The sequence below is a fragment of the Puntigrus tetrazona genome, chromosome 5 (assembly GCF_018831695.1).
Source record: "Puntigrus tetrazona isolate hp1 chromosome 5, ASM1883169v1, whole genome shotgun sequence".
NCBI lineage: Eukaryota > Metazoa > Chordata > Actinopteri > Cypriniformes > Cyprinidae > Puntigrus > Puntigrus tetrazona.
In genome coordinates this window covers 24,126,470-24,151,310 of record NC_056703.1, presented here as the reverse complement: position 1 = coordinate 24,151,310, position 24,841 = coordinate 24,126,470, and the positions used below count along the sequence as shown (strand labels likewise).

At 37.4% G+C, this 24,841-nt stretch overlaps 1 protein-coding gene across 2 annotated transcripts; it reads right to left on the bottom strand.

Annotated features, from left to right (window-relative positions):
* Positions 1–452: 452 nt before the first annotated feature.
* On the bottom strand, positions 453–23,991 carry camk4 (calcium/calmodulin-dependent protein kinase IV). Of its 2 annotated transcripts, none has more exons than XM_043239412.1 (12): positions 23,860–23,991; positions 23,471–23,598; positions 14,302–14,380; positions 13,718–13,780; positions 13,391–13,473; positions 12,280–12,352; positions 5,459–5,549; positions 4,922–4,996; positions 4,679–4,754; positions 4,050–4,176; positions 2,979–3,131; positions 453–1,881 (listed from the first exon to the last, which is right to left on the bottom strand). In XM_043239412.1, the coding sequence occupies exons 2-12, from the start codon at positions 23,578–23,580 to the stop codon at positions 1,717–1,719; spliced, it is 1,095 nt and encodes a 364-aa protein (XP_043095347.1). In that variant the 5' UTR covers positions 23,581–23,598; positions 23,860–23,991; the 3' UTR covers positions 453–1,716. The 2 variants fall into 2 exon arrangements, with proteins under 2 accessions (XP_043095347.1, XP_043095346.1); XM_043239411.1 differs by lacking the exon at positions 23,860–23,991 and adding an exon at positions 23,689–23,841.
* Positions 23,992–24,841: the final 850 nt, after the last annotated feature.

The following is a 24,841-nucleotide window of genomic DNA, read 5'->3' as shown; positions in this document are numbered from 1 at the left end:
GCGAGGTCAAGCGCGCTAATATAAAATAAAACCAAATCGTGTTTATTTTAAGTTTGAATATGAGTGGTTTACATTAAAAAAAAGAGCTGATTAGAAATGTCAGACAAGTAAAGTTAGTTCTGGTGAAAGTCTAAAACGAACGTAGCACTAAAATGTCCCCAAAATTAATAATTAAAACTATTAAATAAAACAAAACAAAAAAGTCTTCCGCTTCAGAAATTAGCCTACATATTTGGATTTACATTTTGATGTATTTTTAACGAATATGCTTAAATGTGTACATTCACGTTTTGAACAATCTATAGTTTTAAAGCTGTCTTCGGTTAAAAACACTGGTACTATTATATCAACCGGTTACGTACACACATGGCTAGGCTAATTAATAATAATAGCCTATATATATCATCAATAAAAGACACCCATTCAGCACTTACGCAGTAATCTAGAAACAGTTTTTTAGTTTTTTTTGCATTCTTTATTTCTGCAAGTAATATTCAGTGCTATCTTATTGGCATTTTGAGTCCTTAGATAAGAAACAGGCAGATAAACAAAGTTGACACACTAGTGTCTTGTACAAAGTGACCGTCAAATGGCCTCCAGTATCACACTGTTAATTACACAGCGAATTTTATCTGTAAAATACAGTGCATTTAAAAAGACAATCGCAGCAAAGATAACATTCCTACATGCAAAAAAACATGAACCCCTGTATATCCACATTACATTCCATACATGTGATTATCAGATTATCAGACAGCATTCCCTCATACCATACAATACAAGCATGCTTTAAAGAATATTTACTAGGCTCAAAAAAGTCCTCCGTGTTCTTCTACGTGTGTTTCAATCGCAGACTCATTGGCAAAGCACTGAGTTTTTCAAATGAACTGTATCGCCAGTAAGGCATTTAGATAAAAACCAAATAGTGTGTTATTATTTTTAAGGAAAATTCCTAAATTAGCAGGACCATTTATAAGAGATGATGAAAACTCTACTTAAAATGAAAAACATTTTGGCACAAGGGACCGTTTTTCATTGCAATTTGTATTTTTGTTTGCCTCTTATCATGTTCTTAACACATATTTGAATGAAAGTAGAAGACGAAATCTGCGTATCCCCATTTAAATAACGCATAATATGCTTAACGTCTAAGTTTAAGACAAATTGTTTAGTAGTGTTTTAAAATGTACATTTTGAATGAATTATAAAAAATGGTATACGATAAGGCATTCTCAGTTGAAGCTTATGTAAAGGTTTAGTGTCCACATCTTTCTCTACCGGCGATCAATATTATGTAAAAAAAAAATGATTTCAATAAAAAGCAGCACAAATGTGATTTATACAGCTAAAAAGCAAAACATGTCCTTGAAAGTACTACGATAATTTGTCGATTATCTAAAAAAAGCATGATAATATAAATATTGACTGCCACAGATGTAATGATCATCTGACCAAAGACGTTTGGTTCTTCTCATCACCATCCAAATGAAGTTCATTCTCTGTACAAAACCCAAAGTTACGGACTTATCGAATGTCGGCATGATATGGCAACTGGCTGAGTCACAATGTGGGACGTTTCTATAGACAAACAAGTCCGCATGCAGGAGAACCAAACAAAGCCCATCCGTTCTGTCCTTTATGAGGCCCACTTGCGAAAAGCGACGCTCCTTTCTTGAAAGGGAAGAAGTTTGAGTTCCACTGAGGGTCTGTGGAGATCTAAGAGTCTTCATTCTGAATCTGAGGCTGTTCAGTGTCAGGCTGAGCCTCTGCCGTCTTCTCTTTGACGGAGGAGGGACTGCTGTCGGTTTTGTTGCCGTCCGTGTTGCCGTGGCTTCCTGCGCTGCCCAATCGGGTTGAAGCCACCACCGCTTTGACCGCTGCCTGTTGAGCCATAAACACAGGAGTGTGCATCGTTTACAATTATTGACTATAATATTCAGGCACATTTATGTGAATGAATATCATTCGGTAATGTTTGGGTTTAATTAACGTTATAGAACAGTTAGCCCAAAAGCAGATTTTTTCAGACTCATTCTGAGACCTTCCTAGGTGTATATGAATTTGTTTCTTCATCAGAACAGATTTGGAAAAAAAATAGCATTACATCGATCGCTCACCAATGGATCCTCCGTAGTGAATGGGTGCCGCCAGAATAAGAGTTGATAAAAACACAATAGTTCACATGTAATCTAAGTAACTCCAGGTAATGTCTTGAGAAGAAAAAGAGCTGCACGTTTTGAGAAATCAACCCATTATTCGGGCATTTTAACTTTACGACATTGTTTCTGACGAACTCCATAATAATGTTTCCTCCAGTAAAACGTCAATCCCCCGCTGTCCTCACAACATGACCCACCTCTACATTTCTTTATCACTGTTCTGGACTATTTTGATTGTAAACAGTGCTCGATCTGTGTATATTTCTCTAAGCTGATTTGAATTTTTCTTATTAATGAGTTTATATATTACAAACATGCAGCTTTTCACTTCACAGGACATTAACTGATGGATTAAAGTCGTGTGGATTATGCATGATGCTTTTGTCTCATTCCGACGGCACCCATTCATTGAGTATCCGCTGGTGAGTTATGTAACGCTTCATTTTTCAAAATCTGCTCTGCTGAAGAAAGAAACCCAAACTCGGATGGCCTGAGGATTAACAATCAACTCATTTTTTATTTTTGGACAAACTATTCCTTGAAGAATATATGTGAAGCCGCTAGCAGCATCACGTGGGAAAACAACATTTTGATTTCTGAATGCGCGGTGCACTACGTTTAAACATTTTTTAAGCCTTTTTAATATATTTCCATGCAGCTGCAAGGCTATTCTAAGTGGTTGCTTACCGGCCCCCAGTCAAAAGCACATATTTCTATGACATACTCGAAAATATAATGGTGCGTGGATATCAAATATAATATAGCAGGCTTTGAGTAAGACCTTGATGAAAATGTGTCATTTGGGCAAAACCCTCAAACCTTGAGTTTTCTTCGAGCATTGAACTCCAGGAGTTTCTTCTGAGCCGTGTCCATGTGAGTGAAGTTAACAGCCTTCCCAGTCACCCAGGGGTGCTGCAGCGCCTGCTGCGTCGTCAGCCGCTTCTTTGGATCCTGGACAATCAGTTTCTTCACCTGTGAAGCCAGAAAAGATGAGTAACCCCTTCAGCTCGCAAATACAGATTCAAAAACCCAACGCCAGCGTTACTGAATGAGCAAAATGACAAGCAGAGACGTCCTATTTGCCTTTTTCCGGTTTCCGTGAGTGAGCGCTAAATACAATGAGGGTAATCTTGATGTTATTTGCTTCTTTGGTTCCATGAAGAATCTTTAAAATGGAACGTTCCCTTTATCAAAAAAAACTGGTTGCTGAAAGGTTCTTTGTGGAACCACACATTGTTAAAAATGCAACATTCAAGTCTTATACAGCTATATTATATTTGTAATAGTAATAGTGCTACTATGGTTAGGGGTGTTGTTAGGCACAACAAGTAGCAGAAAATGATGTGTGTGTGTGTGTCTAAATAATTCCTCCACAAAGTTATATAGTTCATTAGCATAACTGTAGGCAGTTAACTGTTGCCAAGCAATGTAGCAGCTTGGTGTACTGAAATAGAATCGAACTGATGTGCTCTCACAGGTGAGTGTTTTTCATGCAGTGCTGAACGCAGATCCTCCAACTGCTACTTAATGTTTCAACTATTTTAAAGTCTAAAACATAATAACATGACTTAAAAGACCCCAAAAAGTTCTTCTCTCTTTGTTTGTGTACGTGTGTTCTGGTGTATATGACTTCTAAAAATGTATTGGCACTACATGATGTAAACATGATTAGGACGCTACATGTTTTTTTTAAATTATCTCAAAATTCAAACATTTTGCGTAGGTTGTACTTTTAGGAGTACGGTACGTGTAAGGAGATAGAAAATAGTTTGAACAGTAAAAACCATTATGCCTATACAGCATGCCCAGAGCGTGTGTGTGTGTGTGTGTTTGTATACTTAGGGATTTCAGGAGGGTTATATAGAGTAGGCTACATTGAGATTTACTCACAAGGTCCTTGGCATTGAGAGACACATTGTCCCACCAGGGGGAGACAAATTCATATTCACAGTTCAGGATGCGTTTAAACATGTACTGGTCTCCTCTGTCATCAAAAAAGGGCTCAAAACCGCATAACCTGTACAGAGAATAAAAAACAGTGCTCGATTTAACAGCAGCTTCCCCCCGCAAAGACACATCTAGTGACTACACGATTCTTTTCTTCTTGAATATATTTTAAAATGTCATTTCTACACGTGACAGCAGAGATTTTCAGTACCCGTTGTTTAATGTTACATAATCCTTCACATATCCTACGTCGCTTGAAAATGCTTCGCAAAACCCATATTCCAGTCAGTTCCTTACAAACGGATGAAACGGGTTTAAAACATTTACCGACGATGGATATTTCGCAAAGAGTTCGAGTTGCACTTCCTGTCAAACTTCTTACACTTTTCGTTTTTTTGTAAGGAGAAACTGCATCCAATTGGAGGAATCACACCCAGAAGTTCAAAACGTGCTTCACACTTTTCACCAGCGAGGCTGATCCGAGACCAAACCAGCGCAACAGAGAGATTGAATGACTAAGCACAGCATTCTTGTGAAAGAATAACTTTAGACAAGCGCGTCGTGTCACTCACAAAATGTACGTGATAACTCCCACAGACCACATGTCGACCTCGGGGCCATAGGCACATCCCCGCAAAATCTCAGGAGCTGAGGGAGAGAGAGACAGAACATAAGAAGAAAAGAATAAAGGGGGAGGCGACGCCGCGGTGCACTAACGCAGTAAAAAGACTACAGCTTCTCTGTAATTCTCTTTGTGCAATTGACGGCCACAGATGGTGCTCTATTAAAAAAAAAAACATCTTTAATAAACTCACCACAATAGCCTGGAGTCCCACACACAGTCTTCATTGTTACCTGATCGTCTACAATTTTCGACAAACCAAAATCCGCTGTAAAAATCACACCAAACAAAATCAGTTTTGCATTTTCCGAAATGGCTCTTGCAAAAAGCAAACCCTGATAAGACAGAGTGGAGCATCTCTAAGCAGCTGATGGGGTGTTCTGGGTGGTTTTTTTGTATTATTTACTATCTTATTATTGTTAATATATAATCTAAAACAAGACAGAAAGAATTTAGGATCAGTAAGATTACATATACACACATATAAATAAAGTGCCATATGAACTAGACATGTATTTGACATAAATTTCTAAATGTTTCATATCTCATTTTTCAGAGTTTGAACAAGCACCCATTATAATCTCAGAGGCTATCCTTTTGTTGGAAGTGAAAGTGAACAACGCTCTATTTACAACAGGATCAAGTTGCCTGTTTGCAGGTTAATTCACAAACGAGAGAAGTTCGGCTAATCTGCTCTTCCACCATCGGGCGAATGCAAAGGCAGCCTTACCTATTTTGAGCGGCGCATCTGGCGCTGAGGTGGCGTACAGCAGGTTCTCGGGTTTCAGGTCTCTGTGCACCACACCGTTCTCATGCAGGTACTGCAAACAGACATGAAGACACAGGGGGCTGCCTCTTATTCATCGGAGGTGTACGCAGACAATACAGCCACACTAATTAACGTGTCGCTTCCACCATAACGTGTGTAATAATATTTATAGTTTTCTAATTCATGTGGGAACCTCCTCTGTGGTTGGTAAACGGATTAATCAGGGCCTGATAATGATACAAATTAAAAGTAATGACCTAGCCGCACAAAATATATTTCACAGGCCAGTTTCATTTTACAATGATGTACTGAAACATATATATATAATGTTTTCAAACATGTCATTTCAAACGTGTATATTTTTTTTCTGATGAATATAAAAGAAGATATTTTGAAGAATGTGGGTCCCCATTGATTTGCACTGTACTGTATTGTGGGTGATTGTCGAAGTTTTGCTTTGCAGTTACTAAATGATTCGGAGTGTTTTTTTAGCGCTGTTAAACTGCTAGACATTTCTGGCTTGTTGTTATATGCGCGGGGTCATTTCATGCAACAAACGGAGCAGTTCCGCCGCAGTGTTAGGACTTTGTTCAGATCGCTGTTTCTCAGTATGAGCAACGCTAAAAGTGACGCTTGCTTTAGCAAACACCACTAATCAGACCATCGTCCAGCGTTCACAACAGATCCGTGTTTATAATCAGCCCAGTGCACTTGCCAGTGCCTTGGTGAGTGTTACCACGGAAACTCATTAAACAGAGTAGCACGGGCCGTAAGTCTGCCTGGTTACAGACAAACAGCACGTGGTCACCATCTAACATGTGCTACAGAGGTGTGAGGAAGGTTTTAATTCATAGTCACTTCTGTTTGCTAAAGCACGTTTCACCATGACTTAATTGTTAAACTATAATTTTTAACTGTAAATATACACTCTACGCTTTTGTTGAAGCCATCAGCCAACAATGTTTCAAATGAGTTTGTGGTTCAGCAGCTTAACAGCTGAAAGACTGCATTACCCATGATTCTGTAGAGATTCTCCGCCAATCAGAGAAGAGAAACAAACCAATTACCCCTTCAGCTTCTACCCGCTCTCCCGGAGCAGATGATAATTTGAAACTTTGCATATCGTGTATATAATTTGTAAGATTTGTATATTGTTGCTTTCTAGAAGAAGCCAATTCTGTCAAAATTCAAATTCAAACAGTGAATTTGATGTGGTGTGACAGATCGCTGTGCCTCAGTTCAATTGGCAGCACTGAACACGAGTGAACGCGATCATCCCTTATTCTTTACTACTGAAAAGAAGAAATCTCATGTCTCGTGTAATCGCTCAATCTGTGCTCAGGAAAGTCATTATTTGCATCCACAGCCTGTTTGTTCAGTAAACAGTACAGAAAGTTCTAGAGAAGAGCATTTCACTGTATATTAGTTTATATTTTAATTAGCCCACATTTTACTTAACCTGTTAGTCTAAAGTTTTTTAATGTACATTTATAGTCATGTAAACAAGCTATGACAGCCACTGTGATATCATAACTATTATATTCAACCACAAACAGGAATGTAAAAACTGAATTATGTGCAATTAACACGTTTGCGTACTTACTTTTACCCTCATTAAATTAGAAATGTTGGCTTCTTGTTTATTCTTGCTTCTTGTTTCTTTCCATAAAAATCTAGGAGTATGGAGTTACTTTTTTTATGCAATACTGTGATGCATTACTTTTAAAAGTAACTTTGGTAACCCTTTATCATAAAGTGTAACATATCAACTATCATGAACAATTCGGTATTTATTCATGTTTGTTAACATTACTTAATAAAAATACAATCGTTCATTGTTAGTTCACGTTAGCGCACAGTGCATTAACTAATGTTATCAAACACAGCTTTGGATTTTAATACTGCATTAGTAAATGCTGAAATTAGCATTAACTAAGCTTAACAAAGGTCGTTGCTCGTTCTTAGTTCATGCTATCCTTATTGTAAAGTTTTACCGTAACACCGGCAGAAAATTCTGCAACACCTAGCCACTTTTTTGCAACACTGCGGCAGCTATTCGTTTATCATTATTTACTTTGGTTTTCAATTAACCACGCTTGGCTAAAGCCTCCGAAAGGCCTATAATAGTCTCGCGCCACATCTTTCATATCTAAATATGGACTGTCAGGTTCAAATGCTCTCCCATATATCATTCACATGGGAAAAATCCAACTTTATACTGACAAATACTTCTCTTAACTGTCAAACTAGTACGCACGACTGCCCATATAAAGGCAGAGTCGCCACGGTCCCCAGTGTAAAAGCATTCCAACTGGTTTGTTTGCAATAGAGCCGTAGAATGATTCCTCAGAGGAGGAGCGGTACAGTGTGCCAGCTTCCCAACACCAATTATTATGGTGACATGAAGGAGTGTTATCTTTTACTGGAGTCCGAAGGGAATACTTCCATCCTGTTCAAAACTCAGTGGAGCTGACACACATAAAATACATCATCTCTCTCCTTCTCTTCTTCCTCTCCTCTGACAAGAGCAGGAGGTCTGTAGCTCGCCACTGCTGCCATCTGTGTCCCCACGCCATGAAGATTATTTTAGCAGCTAGCCTCGTTATATAGGTCCACACAGTTAAAGGTGAAGTGCATCATTTCTGTGCCACTGGTGGCTCCATATGGAATTGCAAAATGAATGTTTTTCAAAGTTTGTGAAGCCCATTTCACATTGCACTGAGAGACGCCGACCAATGGCTACACAAAAGTTTGTCGGTTTTTGTCGGATCGGTGTGTTACCACCGTTGGCACCTGTTAGCGTTAATCGTAACTTGTTTTCACAGACTGAACAGTTGGAGTTTGTCGGGTCGTAGAATGTGTGAGAAGTGAGGTAATGTAATTCTGGCGTTGGCTGGCATCCGTCGGTGAAGCGTCAATTAGCCTTAACTCATTTCGGATATCGGTTTTGATTTCTGTGTGCGTTTTGTGTAGGATGGTTGCTTTTTGGACACAACGGTTGGTCGGGATGCATAAAGACTACCGTAATGTTTTAATAGCGCTACAGTGATCACCATCAAGTGTTTACTATGTTACTATCTTTTATTTGTAGAATACCAAAAGAAAATCTTTAACAAATAATGTAAGTGGATGTGGACCAACCGCAATGTCCTACATCACTGCTTTTGTGTAATACTAAATAAAGTATTATGGACATTGTTGAGAGTTACATGATGGTGATTAAATGATGACAGAGCTTTCATTTTGTGGTGGGTTATAGACAGGGGTATTCCACTGAAGATGAAAAAATGGTTATGAATATTAAAAGGTAAGATCAAATGTTTTATCAAGCTATTATTTTAACATTTAGATACCTAACTGGTCTTGTGATAGTTAAATATATATGTGTGTGTGTATATATACATATATATACACACATATACATATATATATATATATATATATATATATATATATATATATATATATATATATATATATATATATATATATATATATATATATATATATATATATATATATATATATATATATATATATATATATATATATATATATACACACACACACACACACACACACACACACACACTGCATGTTTCCCCGTTCAAAACTATACGAGTGACACATCCTATAATTGAACAACATTAGGCCTATAGGCAAACCTCAAAGAACATATTAAAGCAATAATAATTAAAAAAAAAACATGTCATAACCCCTTTAGTACTGAAATTATTTTTGTAAATCCAGTAATCAAATGCTATAGTAACTGGTCTTTGTCTGAATGTATATTTTGTACACTCTTAAAACTAAAGGTGCTTCATCACTTTAAAAACACTGCAGTTGTTTCAACTTAAAATAACTTGTTACTCCGCTGCCTATGTTAAGTTTGTTTGACAACTAAACTATTTTAGTTGACTCAACAAACACTGAAAAGATGAAAAAGAGAAATTAGGTGGAATCAATCAGTTGTGCATAATTTATTGCTATCGTGTGAATAATGTGGACTCAAATAATCAATAATAAAAAGTAACTGTAGTCTGATTACAAGTATTTTAAAATCTAATTTAATCTAATTACAAGTACATTTTTGGATTCTGATTACAAAATCCAAATTACTTGTAATCACTTATTATAATATAAAGTGCGTGCAGTGATTTTAAGTAGTTAATGAAACGGTAAGCAATATTCCACGACAAACATTTGAAGCATTATTATGATTCATGCTGGCTCATGACAAGGTACGATCAACTTAGTGGCATTAACTAGTTTCAAAGCCTCAGCAGCAAAGATTCTCAATTCCAGCAATAAAAAATACATCACCATTGAGAGCTCCAGACTTCAAAAGGAAAACTGCAAAGATATTGCAAAGTCCCAAGCTACTGAGGACGTCCCAGCCAATCAGACTGGCGGAAATCTACAAAACACAGATCCAGAGGGATGCCACACAGCCAGCTGGCTTTGACGAGACAGACGCACGGGTTCTGCTGTTGTGAGAAACTGTGAAACTCTTGACACAATAACACGGTAAAAAAAATGTTTCCTGAAAAGGTGGGCCACTTCAAAAGTCGCAGGTTTCCGTTCCTCTGCTCAGTTTTATGGCCCGGTGGGAGCTGGAGAGTTGGCGTTCTCTCATTGCAGCCCACCAACTGAATCCAGCCCATGAGAAATTTGCCCACTTTCTTACTATCTCCTTGGCAACCGCCATCTTTGATGAAGTGAGAGCCAGTGTGCTGGAGAACACGCTTTAAACGAAAATGCTTTTCAAACACATTCACACAGATGAAGAGCAGGCCTACTTTCTAATTCGGGCAGCTATATCACTATGGCACATGGATTCATGGCGCATATAAACAGAAACTCTATGCACAAGATATACAGTAGATTATGAAAATAAGCCTCATTATACTAATGAACAAAACACAAGAAAGGCAGGAAAAGAAAAATGTAGTGAAGAGGAGACAGGGATTACCCCATTCCAGCAGAAAAGAGAAATAAATGCAGTCTAGATCCACTTATGATGACTTCATACTGGAAACAGGACTCTTAATGGTTTAATAATAATAATGCTTTCGCTGATGATCTAATATGTAGGGCACAAATATAAAATACTAAAATACATTTGCATTGAAACGACTGTTTATACAACATGCAGTGTTTCTGTAACCATCCAAAACATGTGAATATGAATATGAGGAGGACCCTGGTATACGGACCTCTTCGTAAAAAGGCGTGAACTGTATCTTTTTACCTGGGGTTTAAAGCAGGGTTTAGAACAACAATAACCCAGGGTTGAGTGTAATGTAAAGAGCCTGCTTTCTGATCAGCCACTAGTATTGTATGTTTAATAATCTATGGATACATTTAGGGTTATGCATAACCAATAGGTATGTGTAGTTATGTGTTACCAATTTGAACTATTTTAGTAATATTTTGCCTGAGCTTTTATGTTTATATTTTAATTTCAATATAAGTTCACACTTTATTTTAAGGTCAACTGCCTTAAACTCTGCACGAAACGGACGTTTGCGACTGATTTTACTTCTGTATTGTGACATTCAATATTGAATGAGGAAAGCAAATTGTGTCACTTGTTTCTTCTACTTTGAATTGATTAGTTGTAGTAAAATTCAGAAAGAACACTAACGGTTGGGAGGGGCGTGGTTTAAGGTGTCAGCCGTCAAACTGATGTCATCAGAGAAGGCCTGCTGTTTTAGGGGGGAGGAGCATTTGAATTTGGATTATGAATTGTTCGTCCCAAAAATAGCAACGTGAGCTAACAAAATAAATATAGTCAATTTTGATTTCACGCTGACTTTAATGCCTCAATAGACTAGATAAAATAGATATTTGTTACATTTAGGTATTTGGTGGAATTAAGGATGTAGTATAGCACTGCAGAATATGTGCTTTATAAGCACAAATAAATATCCAATATATTAACAATGAACATGCTAATAAGTAACATTGGTCCCAATATTATAGTGTTACCCAATTTAATTGTAGTAATTTCCTTATGCCACTTTTGCTTATCAATCTTTCCATAAAATGTTTACATTTTGTATTTTTTTATTTTCATTTCAGTTCAAGTTTTAAGGTAGATGCTTAATTTTCTTTCATCTAATATTGTACATTATTTCAGCTTTAAAAAAATATTTTTGGATTAGTTCACAATGATAAACTTTGTTACCGTGGAGTGTGGTCGGTGTAAACATTCATAGCTCTTTTTGATTAAAAAAGGTTTTTTTTCATATTTCATATTTTTTGTCAGTGAGGTCGAATATAGTGCATCCAATCAATTCCTACAGTATCATCTGTCACTTGGCACATGCTAGCCAAATTAACCAGGAGCCAGCATGGACAGGTTGCATGGCATGCTCCGATCTGCACAAAACCGCACAAAAGAAAATGTGAAAAATTTAAATAAGAATAAACTGAAACGCACTGAAATCCTCTTGATATGTCTATGCGGCTGTGCTTTTTACATGTTCAGAAGCGTAATACAACATTTGTCCCAGTGTTAGGCTGGCAAATCACACCTCTGCTGTTGTTTATGCATTTGCAAAACAGTCGGTTTTCGTATTTAGCTTTATCTAGTTAATCATTTTACACGCAATATAGTTCAGGGCAATATTATTGACAAACAGTTTGGAGCTTTGTTGGGTTGTCCCTCAACGTACGACGTAAAAGCCAGCCGAGGACCGCTAGCGTGTCGCATTCACAAAGCATCTACAGTTCAAAAAAGCAAAAGAAAGAGAAGAAGACAGTTTCCTGACACTCACCGCGACTGCCTCCAGCACTTGTTTCACTGCGTCAGCGGCGTCTCGTTCGCTGTAGTAGCCCTTCTCCACCACTCTGAAAGATGGAAGGCACCATTTGGTCTCCATGTTGTGCACACAAACACTGGCCGGCTCTTTTTCCAATTTTCACTTCATTATTTTCCAGCCTTAGTGTGAGTCAACCACACCTCAGCATGCAGGATGAATGGAGACGTTTCTATCGATTGTTCTTAAGAAGCGGCTTTTCTTTTAAATGACTCATGTTGACAAAACTATGAAAATGGGAAATAAGATAACTCTGAATGAGGATAAAATGGAGTGACTAACAATGAAATCAGTGGGTATCACAACAATAAGTGTTCCTCTATTAAAGGGTTGTTTGGCTATGTGATTAGTTCATGGATGCAGACAAGCAGCTTTTGTTCTGTGACAAATGATGAACGTAAAATCATGTCTCATGGCCAACTAGATTGGAACATTTCCTGAAGAACAACTGATAGCCAGGTCACTGCATGCAAAAACCTGCTGCTGTTATCTTAAAAAAAACTGTACTGCATCAACAAATATTAATTTAGGTTGATTCAGTAAAGTTGATTCAGTTGGGGGCACACATTTAATTACATTTTACTCAAACAGTAAACCAACCAACCAACCAATCAATCAATCAATCAATCAATAACTTAAAATATGAATGCAATTATTTTTTATTTTGTTTGTAGGCTATAGGCTTAAAACAGGCTTCTATTTCCCCGATCAAGGAAAATTACATATATTATAATTCATTTTCAGTGCCATGAAAATGTTGGCATCGTGATACACCCAATGAATTCTGAGTGGCGTGAAATGTTTTCATGAGATTCTCCATCACTCATTTTCTCATCCATTAACCGTCGAAAAGTCTGCTCGCGTTCCTCACCCATGGTACCATTTCTGTAGCTCAAACTAGCTAACGAAAAAGCAATAACTCTAAGTATGTGCAATAGAATTAGCCATTCTTGCCTTAGCAAACACCCTTAATTACAGTTCTGGGGAGAAGTGTCAATGCACAGCACGGAGTTCACAACTTAATCAGCCATTATTAGCATGTAGCACTTTACCCCCATGGTGAACTGACCTGTCAAATAATTCTCCGCCGGTAACAAGTTCTAACACGAGACTAATCTCCGCAGGGGTCTCAAAGATCTCCTTCAGTTTGATCTGACAGAAAACGGCATGAAAAAAAGAGAGAGCGTTTCACTGGAGGAATTCAAACACATCACATGGTTAATTATTGATGCAGACTACGGTAGCTATAATGTCAGACTAACATTTGCATAACTAGACCTTACTAAATCAAACATAGACAGTACTGCAGAGACGGGATGAACATCTAAGCGAGAGTTCTTGTAGATTTATGCATATTTTAGGCTGTGAAGCACTGTAGCTGCCCCTTTACACTTACTATATTTGGATGAGAGAGGCGCAGTAATACACCTATCTCTGTTCGTACAATCTTCTTGTCAACCTGAAAGAACGTGAAAGAGTAGTGAACAAAGTGCACAATTACGAAGCCATTACAATCAGGTAATAAGTGCGATAGCAACATCAACTCAGTGCAGAGGGAAAAAAATTTAATTAAATAAAGCAAACCAAGCAAATTCCACATTTTTCCACTTTTCTGTACGGTTTTCTTTAATGGAAAAACAAAAGTTATTTTATAGGATTTGTTGGATTTTTTTTTTTTTTTTTAAGGTTGCAAGTTTCAGAGGCAGTGTGTAAATGTGATGTTGTGTATTTTTTTTTTTTAAACAGGCGAAACGTTCAGAAAAAATTTTGGTGTGCAATGACAAGAAATAGTTTTAAGCCAGTTATTTTTTGCTGTCTTTTCAGCAATTTAATGTCCATCATTCATCAGACTTCTTCCAGAGAAATGGAAGACAACAACAGTGAGGTCTCTAAGATCTGGAAGTAAGTCCTGACCAGAACCTCCTTGGCTATATGAGGCAGAACAAAGAAATGTGGAGAGAAATGTATCAGTGCACTTACTGTTTTTTTCAGCATTTTCACAGCGTAGTGTTTTTGGGTGCCTTTCTGACGGCATCGAAACACCACTGACGTGGCTCCCCTGGAAGAGAGAAAACCAGCGAATCATTCTATTACGAGTAATTAAGTTGTGCTCATTTATTTCCAATAAAAATAGAAGATTATTTCCTTCAAAATGACAAAAAAATCCATAGCTTGATTGGATTCATTTATAATATAATAATAAGAGTACTAATTTTTTTTTTAATGAATACCCCAAACTTTTGAACAGTAGAGTGTATTGAGATAAGTGTTGAAATATAAACTCAATAATATTAATGACCTCTTATACTTTGAACTATTTACCCAATATTGAGAGCATATTGTATATGACATGCTGTCAGGTTCTAAATGCAAACTGCATTTATTTCATACAAAAATGGTGTTTTAAGATGTGCTGGAGTTACTGTTATAGGTGCATGAACTTGTAAAAAATAAGTGATGATGGGCCGTTTAATTATTAGAAAATAATGCACACCCGAGGTGTGTGAAGTTCATCTTCAAATTCATGTTCAGATTGTTCAGATGTTTTTTTTGTCCTTAAAGCACTATTTTGAGAAGAATTGATTTCTTACGCAACTCAACTTTGTGTTTGGAATTACATTTTTGAGCAAATTATCCCTCTAATGTTGTTACAGATGCTTCATGCTGGAATTCCTGAAAAATCAAAAGGAAATGTGTCTGACTAGAAAACCATCAGTACACTGTCAAAACGGATGAAAGAGCTCTTGTTAACATTTTAGGACACATAACAGACATGGGTAAGCCACATTTACACATTTAAGATTGTTATGCAGAAATGTTTAAGTATTAATATTTGTTATTGGCCTAATAACAATTAGAAAATCTATAGTAGAGGGTAACCATACTAAAGGTTTTCATTTTATTGACATTTTTAACAATTCAACGACCTCAATACGGTGCTGCTTGAGACAATAACAAAGCGTCAGGCAACATCTGCAGCGAAGTGTAATGAAGGAAGGAGGATAGCTCCTTAAAGAAAGGAACGCTATAGGACAAATTTTGTGTCTAAAATGTAAATATGCTGCTGACAGTAAAAGAGTGAAAGACACTGCCGTACTTCAGTGTATACAGCTTAGTTTGCAAAACGTATAATTTTAGTAATAAATTAAAGAACTAATGTAGGCCTAAGACTGTAGACTTGATTACAGGGCTACAGTGTGTATAAACCAGATACACACACACACACACACACACACACACAGATATAAGTTGTGATGCTGTATGTTTATTCCCTGGTTTGTAAGCATTCATTTTACAATGCTATAATGTTTTGAAAGCGGGATGTATTTTGTTTCTCAGTAAGCACTTAATACAGGAACTTAATGCTTTGCAATTTGTTAAGAACAGGTTAGCTATTGTTCCTTTTCAGTAAAAGCATCAATGAGAAGCATACTGGCACGTCTATGGTTCATCTAATGGTTCTAACACATATCGACAAATGTGCTATTATGCTTCTTATTTTTAAGAACGTGCTATATAGTACCAAAATAGATTCCCTTATAATAACAAGCCAAAGAACCACTGCAATAAAGTGCTATACGAGATCTATTATGTTTCTACAAAGCACCATTTGGCAAAGGTGCTATATAGCACCTTTAATAGTAGCGTACAGGTAAACAATAATCCACTATCCCCACTCGAATCATCAAAACAATTACAATATTAACACTCCCAACACGGCCTTGTATATTTTACACGTGAACATGAGATTGGTGTGACGGAATCTCTCGTTGTCAGAAAACAAACACACTCCTTGTGGTCAGTCCTAAATGGACATCTATGAATACTAAACAGGAACAAACCGTAGTTAAGTATTGCTATGAGTGGCATGGCCTGTCCTACTTAAATCTCCAGAGCAGTGATGCACCTGGGCAACCGTGTGTCTCTTTAATTACATCTGTTTACCTTCCTTACAGACCATAGACACCCAACAACCGATCCGATCATCTATGCATTACACACATCACACAAAAAGAAAGGATACAACCATTCTAGCTATTTAGATAAACATTACTACTGCCACATATTTAGCAGTGTTTGCTAAGAATAGTATTACTATTATTGTGGCTCGTGCTTAGTATGAGGTATATAGTTCATATTTAGTCTACTATGTCATAAAAATGTTACCTAAAAAGCCATAAGTGTGTAATAAAAAAATATATATACATAGTACAATATTTGAAAATATGGGATCTGAGGGTGCAAAAAATCTAAATATTGAACATAATAAAATCTATCATTTTGACCCATGTATTTTTTAGGCTATTGTTACAAATACACCTATGCTACTTATAACTGATTTTGTAGTCCAGGACCACATATCATTAGAAATTAATCAACTAGTAAGCAACTACAAACAAAAAAACGTGCAGAAATGGATTAACCAATACTATAACATGAAGTAAGAAAACTAGAAAAATGTGCCTCCTTTGTAAAACAATATAAAATCCAAAAAATGTATCTTTTGGTACACTTACATACAAAAGACACAAGAAGCATAAATACCATTTTGCACAAACATTTGACCGATCGTTATATATATCGTTGGGCAGATTCAAAAATCATGTTAGCAAGTTTTTTTACTCAGAAACACACCTACCACATTTGAGTAGTAAGAGCCTCTTGTTAAAACGAGTTGTTGTTTAGCTTTGTGAGCTTTCAATCTCTTAATATCTGATTCATAATCAGATCGCTTAATACAGTGTTTCGCTGGCACAGGACCAGTACAATATGTTGGAAGCAAGCGACAGCCAGCAGTTACAAACAAGCATCTCAGCTGGAAAGTGTCCAGTGTGCAAATAAATGAAATTTGGGTGGACAGCTTGGCTAATGCAATTAAAGCAGAGAGGCCACCTCAGTGTCCAAGAACTAGCATCTGGGTACTCATTGGGAGACCGGTGCCAGATCCACACAGCTATAGATCCCCTCCCTCTCTCTCCGTGCTGACCGAAAACTCCCACTGACTCTACATGTGAATAGACATCAGGAGAGTGTAGGAACCGGCTTATGGCTCCAATCTGCTCCACATAATCCCCATGCAGGTCCCAAAAATATTGATTTCGGTTGGTTATATAACCGCATTTGAAAGTATCCGTATACCTGCCAACATCAGCTGGCAATTAGCAAAGTACCTCTGTGCATAGACCACCCTGTACATGACTTTTCATCCAACACCACAATTTCCTTTTTTTTTTTTTCCTTTCCTTTTCCTTGGAATGAGATGCTAGAGGGATTTCCATCTCATTACCTCCCAACTGGACTATTTAGCATTGTTTGATTAACCACTTGCATGAGATTAGAGGCTTTTAATTGTAAGGTGATTAGGCAGTTTGGTAACGCGGTTGTCCAGGAGCAATAGCTAAACTGAAAAATGCAGTTTACAACTAAATTACAAAAAATTAGGTATTTTGTGGCGGTCACTATTAGCACAAAACCTAGCGGAAATAAAACACTGACAAATGGCAATAGCAATGACTGAACGCAGCACAAGTGAAGAGCAGAGAATGTATTTAATGCTACTCTCCCCTTAAAAAATGTTTTGTTTGGATTTTTTCTGAAAAATAATAACATATTAAAAAAAGCCCTGAATGGCTCAAAAAGCTACTTTATAATAAAAGAGAACATTCAGTTCACATTTAAATGCATTCTTTCAAAGTATAATATTTTCATAATAATCACTCATTAAAAAGATCACAAGAGCTTTGCAGCAAAACATTTGATTATCAGCATGAAGTCTGGTCCACATTCCAACATACTCTGGCCAAGAACCTCCCACAAGCTGTAGCAGCCTGGGAACTTGTAAACATAACTTGTTTCCTGGACGAATTAATAAAACCTAGTACACGAAAACTGCAAATCAGATTTTTTTTGGGTTTTAAGATGGTCTGTAAACAGCGGCGATGCTAGGGCAGGGTTTGAAGTGTAGTGATAGCTAAAGTGTAGGCGTTCCTTACGTTCTCTTCAATTTAATTAATTTTTAGCACCCCCTCTGAACTGTTAAGCTCCCCCAACCAACAATCCTGGAAATGATTTCTAGTGCACTATTTCTGAGAGCAAACACGATGGCATATGGGAGCTCTTCCTATTGTAAACCTCAATCACTATTAACAGCTCAAAATCGACCAATGTTCATCATATTAATAGTATCAAAGATGAATGAGAGGGCAAAACAACTGCTTTCGGCAGCTACAGCACACATATGAGGTGAAGATGATTACTCTTAATTATCAAATCTGTGCACAGGACAGCTAGTGTGTAGATGTGACCGACATGATTGCCATTTTTAGATCATTTACACGATGTGATAACATGTAATGGTATGATATGATTCTCACATGGAACATGTCCGGGCAAAAAAAAATGTTTTTAAATAAATATATATATATTTATTTAAAAAACTATTTTCGGAAATAGATGTCCCATTTTACCCAAGAGAGTTCTGGGGCCTCATTTATAAAATGTCGAGCAGAAACCGTCCTAAATTTGATCTTTAGTTTGTTTTTCTTACAGATATTGCGCAATATGACATAATGACATCACGTCACAACCGATTGGTTGCTTAACATTTAAATATCTGGCTAATGCTTGTGGTAGACATCTGAAACCAACATCTAAGATAAGCTGATTCTGTTTAATCCAAATTGCTGAGCGACTTCAAACTAGTTTCAACTAAGTGTCTTGTGGCAGTTTCCATCGTATTCGGGAGTGAATTTTACATCTGTGTTTATACTAAGGTTGTGCCAAAAGACGATAGTATGGTGTATCGACAACAGTCAGAGTTATTGATGATACCAGATGTCTTTGTTGATAATCAAGACGATATTAGGCTCATTCTCTTATTAATGTAACTATTATTATTAAAAAACATTGATGCTTATTCTTTATCATTGTTATAATAAAAAACAAAATGCAGTTAATAAGTTTGTGGGGTGCACGGTCTGTGCTGTATTTGTTTTTTTATGATAGCAGTAAGATATATGAATGCTGACTGGTTAACGCAGCATTGCAGGAATACACCACACACAATAAGAAGACTGTTTCATTTTCTTCCACTAAATTCAATTGCATTCAATTCCGCGCAAAAAGGTTTGTAATGGGAAAGATATGGCGCGGATTAATGTAATCTTGATCTAACAGTAGTGCTGATAGCATACGCCTGTAAATAAAGCTTTGGATAAACGTGGCTCTCTCACTGCAACCGCATCCGTCAAATGGATTCATAACAGTAGCGTTCTTGTGCACTTAATGCACAGCTGAGTCAGTCTGGAAGTGTATGTTACACAAGCTGCTCCTGTTTCTGTTTTCTACTTTCTGAGCATTATATAATCACAGCAGAGACTGAGAGAGAGTAAGTGTGAGAGGGAGGAAGAGTAGCTCTCTGGGGAGTGTGGTAGGCTTCATTATTCAGCTCGCTCTGCCTTCTTCAGGACCTGGGCGCTTTGCATCTGGCCCCATTTTACAAGAGTCCAGCATCTATGCCCATGCTCTCCAAAACGACTGGCCAACTATAAGCGGCTAATGCTACTTTTTTTTAAACCTCTGTTCACAGCGTTCTTTGTTTCGGATCCATGTTAGAAATTGATCTGAAGCACAAATATTACTGAAGGTATAGTTCAATCAGAAATACAAATTCTGACATCATTTACTCACCCTATTGTTGTTACATTTCTGGCAACACTAGAACGCTTGCTATAGGGATTCTCACTGTAAACCACAGCACTTATTAGTACGCTTATATTGGCTTTTTATTAGTGCTGTCAAACAATTAATCGTGATTTATCACATCCAATAAGAGTTTTTGTTTGCGTAATGTATTTATGTGTACTGTGGATTTTTAATTACAAATTTACTTAATAGCAGTTTGTTAATAGTGAGAATTGGAGCTTAAAATTAAGTGTTACCACATTTTAAAAAAAAGAAAAAGATCAGACTAGTGTTTTATTATAACTATAGCAAACCAAATGTAGCGGAAATTCCTATCAATTACATGTATTGAGGAACTCAAGCCATACCTAGAGACCAGAATATCATAAAGATCTGCAATGGGCTCTATGGTCAACATAAGTAACCACCTATAATAAGCTTTCAAGCCCCTAACAAGCATCCAGAACACCCTTGCAAATGCAAAAATTGCTAAGTATTGCACAGCACCTTGGCACACACAAAAAGTCCCAAAACGACCATAGTGCTACGGTATTCTCAGAACACTAAAGTACCATGCAAATGTCACAATACATTAATTTTCTGATATCATTACTGCATACGTTAACGCAACAGCACTGCCTTGCCCTGGAAACCACCCACAATGCACTAGCACTCTGCCCAGGCAAGAACCACTCACGTTTTCCCAGCAAATGTGGAAATCGGAGTTCATTTGTAACGCTGTGCCTCAGCGCTGTCCGGTACGTAGTCGCATCAACAGATATATTACACCCCCGTCAGCACAGATGCAAGTGATTTATTTTATTCCAAGATTAATTGCATTAACCGAATTTATCTTTAAACGCCCGCGGATACACATCACTCTCAGCTGAGCGGATGGCAAAGTTGATTGGTCTTGCTTCCGCAGGCCGTACCAGCTCCATACTGCGGGTGTTGTGCTCTAATTCGTTCTCGCGCTGTTTTTCCGCTCCTCAAATTAGACACCTTGATTGCAATTGTTCAGCATCTGCCATAAAACCTCCCAAAAAAAAACATCTCGTTCATTTTTTCCAAACGTATTATTTACTCTATAAAAAATATACAAAATTGAAAGTTTTTTTAGGGATAACGTATTTTCATTCAGAGCTGTGCAATTTATCCAGGAAAAGCGCACATATTCCCGTACCCTAAATAAGCGTCCATTCGGTTTTAGACTTTGGCCCAGGTCTCTCTGAGCACCTAGAAAGTACAGACTGTAATTCTATATTTGTTCGGGGCAGCCGCTGCTAGAGAGGCAAACAATTTATGGGCACTCAGCAACAATTCATGGCCCACCCGTCACAGATCGATGAATGTTCCCCCTCCTACGCTCCCTGCTGTGCCCAGTCCGGAGACGCTGAAACACCACGATCTGATTATCCAAGGCAGTTTAGGTGCAGCGCAAAACACAAAATCACGCATGACGGATACTTACAAAAAGCCAAAAAAGGCTAAAAGTCACGATATACCATCTAATACCTTCACACACTCTTTAAAAAGAAAGGTTACAAAAGGAGGCCACAGAAGATCCATTTTGGGTTTCCCAGAAGACCATTTCGGTATAACTTCGTTCCCGATACTATGCACTTACGTTTCAATTAATCATTTGATAAAATGCACTTATTGTGTACAACATTTTTTTTTTTTTTTTAAATATCTATATGTAGTTACATCAGTCATTTTTACAATTATAATTACACCGAAGGATTGACCCACCCTTAAACCTACCCATACCACCAAACCTTACCCGGATACCGAGAAAGATGTTTTGCAATACAGTATGATTACAACAAGTACATTGCATTTTTTTTATGTACATGCATATGAGTTAGGGCCACCTAATAAAAAGTGGGACTATGCGTTTCTAGTGTAAATAAGATTTTGATAATCTAATGAATTATTCAAATGTTTTGTTTTTTTTTTACTTTAAGAACCTTTCACAAAGTTAGACATTAAAGGTTCTTCATGCTTCAATGCCCAAAAAAGAACCTTTGTTTTTAAGAGCAGTAACAAAAACAATAGGCACTATTGTGTGTAAGCAACTAATATTTTGTCATATTTAACATTTAATCTAAGTACCGTGATTTAACCATGATTATCGGACATGCTCAATGACAATATTATTGTTTTATGTGTATTACAGATATATCAAGTTAAATGAATTTTAAGTAACGAGAGTCACTCTTTTCCGATATGCAATACGCATAAATAATAGTCAAATACATTTGCCTAAAATCATTTAATTGCACAAAAAAAAGAAGAAGAAAAAAACTCATGTTGCTAGGCTAAAGCAAGCGGTTTATGCATCTTGTCCTAGATTGCTTGCCAAACTAAGTGCACTATGAAGTTCTGCTGATTTAATGATACCGCCAAATGTTTCAGACTCTGTGTCCTGGAAACACTTTGTACTTTGAGGATGTCCTCTCTTATTACACTTATTGCCTGGTGACAAATGACTAGGTGACAATGTAAACACCACTCAGGTTTAGACTAATGACACCTGTCTTAGACTAATGAGACTTTTTTTTTTTAATGATGTAACATTTCCCGTGTGTCTCGTAGAAATATTTCAACAGACTGCAACATCTGACTCGCATACAGGAATTCATAATGACGACCAATAATTGCCCTGCCTGGGAAAGAAGAGAGTTTGTGTTAAATCCATCTAAATATCCAGATCCACCAAATATAGAGTACAGCGAAAGCCTATATAGTATGGTATATATGGAAAAAAAAATATCATTATATATTTCTACAGAATTAGATTACATTTAAAAAGGTTTCAGGGTTTTGTATTCCTGAATTTTAATACACTGTGCCAGACAAACCCTGTTACCAAAACATTTTATTACCGAATTAATATTTCTTTAATATTTCAAATGTAAGCAAGCGTCAAACAGCTAAAAACATCAACAGCATAACATTTCTAAACTGACTGACAGCAAACTTTTTGGCTAAATCAACCCATTTTTAATATGGAACGAATTAGTAGCTCACTTCCTAAAGCGACAAAGTATATTAAATATTCTCCACAACCTTTTTATTGCTCGTTTCAAGGGAAAGTGTCGTTTTCCAGAGCAAATCTGGGTCTGAATGAACAGACAAACCCCATAATCTTTGTAGTGACAACTAATATCATCAGTTTTACACGCATTTTAGCCTCGACTGTTTTGGTCACGCTCACCCCTGCAACCAACTAGGCTAAATATTAATAACACACGACTAACTAACTAACTAACTAACATGTATAAGAAACGTACGTTAATTAACAACTACAACCAACATCTGGTCTCATATACCAGTCGGCCACTCCACCGGGTTTTAGGCTACATTAAATCAGGCGAAATCTGCAGCCCTTCTCACATATTCTGGTGGCTATATTTCGTTGGAGGCAGCCGAATCTCGTCTTAAACGAGGCGCTTCCACTCACCGTCCCAATTCAGACTCCAGCTCGTAGAAGTCCGCCAGCGTCTCTTTCTTGGATCCGTCGATCCAGTATTCAGGAGCGGCTCTGGAGGCGGGCATCGTCACTTTCAGCATCTCCGGCGCTTCAGTTCACTAGCAGCCAAACAACAACATCACCACATGACACGGAAGACAACGGAGAGGCAGACAACACAGCTCTTCGTCGAAAGAGTTTGCCATTACCTGAAATGAGTGCTGGCGAGGCGCTGTGTGTGTGTGTGTGTGTGTGTGTGTGTGTGTGTGTAGCGTCAGTCGAACGCGGTTGTCATGTCGCTCTCTGAACGGAGCGCGCGGCTTCCACCGGGTCTTACTGTCGCCTATGTAGGGCGCTGATTTTTTGTCTGTGTGATTTACCTGGATTCAGAGGACGTCACGTATTACATAACAATACTCCGGCGTATTTTGGGCAGCTGCATTACTGCTAGATGTCATTAAGGCCAACGATAGATTCCCCTCATTGACGAAAGACACCGTTCTGTCCTGTCGCGCTATACAGCCGCTAGCCGCCTCAGTCGAAGCCCGTCGTGAAAGTTTCACCCAAAATACACCCTAACTAAGGCTTGTAGGCAATTGTGGGCCTAATACTTTTAATTTGAATTAAAATAGGCTACAATTAGATAGCTTTTTTTATTTTGTCCAGCTTGGGAAACTTAATTACTACTTATTGCTAATGATGAAAATACCAAATCTGACAAAGATTTTTGAATAAAAATGGACTATCACGGTAATTAAGAACTACTAGGCTATTTAAACGCGAGCCAAAATGTATATTAATGTTTGCTGTACATCCATTTATCTTTAAGAAGCCCATGTATAACATTTTTAGGCTGTATCCATTTTAGTAAATTACATGAAGGTAAATAGTTGCTCTGAAAAATCAATGTTTTATTGAAACTTTTCCGCATTTAGTCTTCTTTCGTTAGGGTGACAGCAGTTACCAAGTTTGACTTTATGTGCATCACTGAGGAACTTCTTTAAAATACGCCACTTTCAATGACAATGTGACTGTGCTATGAGGAAGAAATCCCCCACACCGAGTCCAGATCTGTACTGGCCTGCATGACTGGTCATCCTTTAAAGCTCAAACAGTGCAGGAGTGTTCTGGGCTCCCACACAGAGAGACCCATCTGTTCAGTATCTGCTCAATGCAAAACAACCGCAATCCCAGCATCCTTCTCTTCTCACACGGTCACTTCCTTGACGCTCAGTCGCACAAAAAATAAGAACCGGGAGGAGAATTTATACATACACGTACATATTTATGCATGAATGTCAGCTCATGTTAACCATTGTTAACATGCGGGCCGTTTATTAGTTATTAAAAACAAGTATTCTG

Coding starts and splice junctions, on each gene's coding strand:
- camk4 (XM_043239412.1), bottom strand. CDS start 23,580: ATGCTGAAAGTGACGATGCCCGCCTCCAGAGCCGCTCCTGAATACTGG. Junction 13,474..13,717: donor GCCTCTCTCATCCAAATATA/GTAAGTGTAAAG, acceptor GTTTTCTGTCAG/ATCAAACTGAAGGAGATCTT. Junction 4,997..5,458: donor AGATGCGCCGCTCAAAATAG/GTAAGGCTGCCT, acceptor TGATTTTTACAG/CGGATTTTGGTTTGTCGAAA.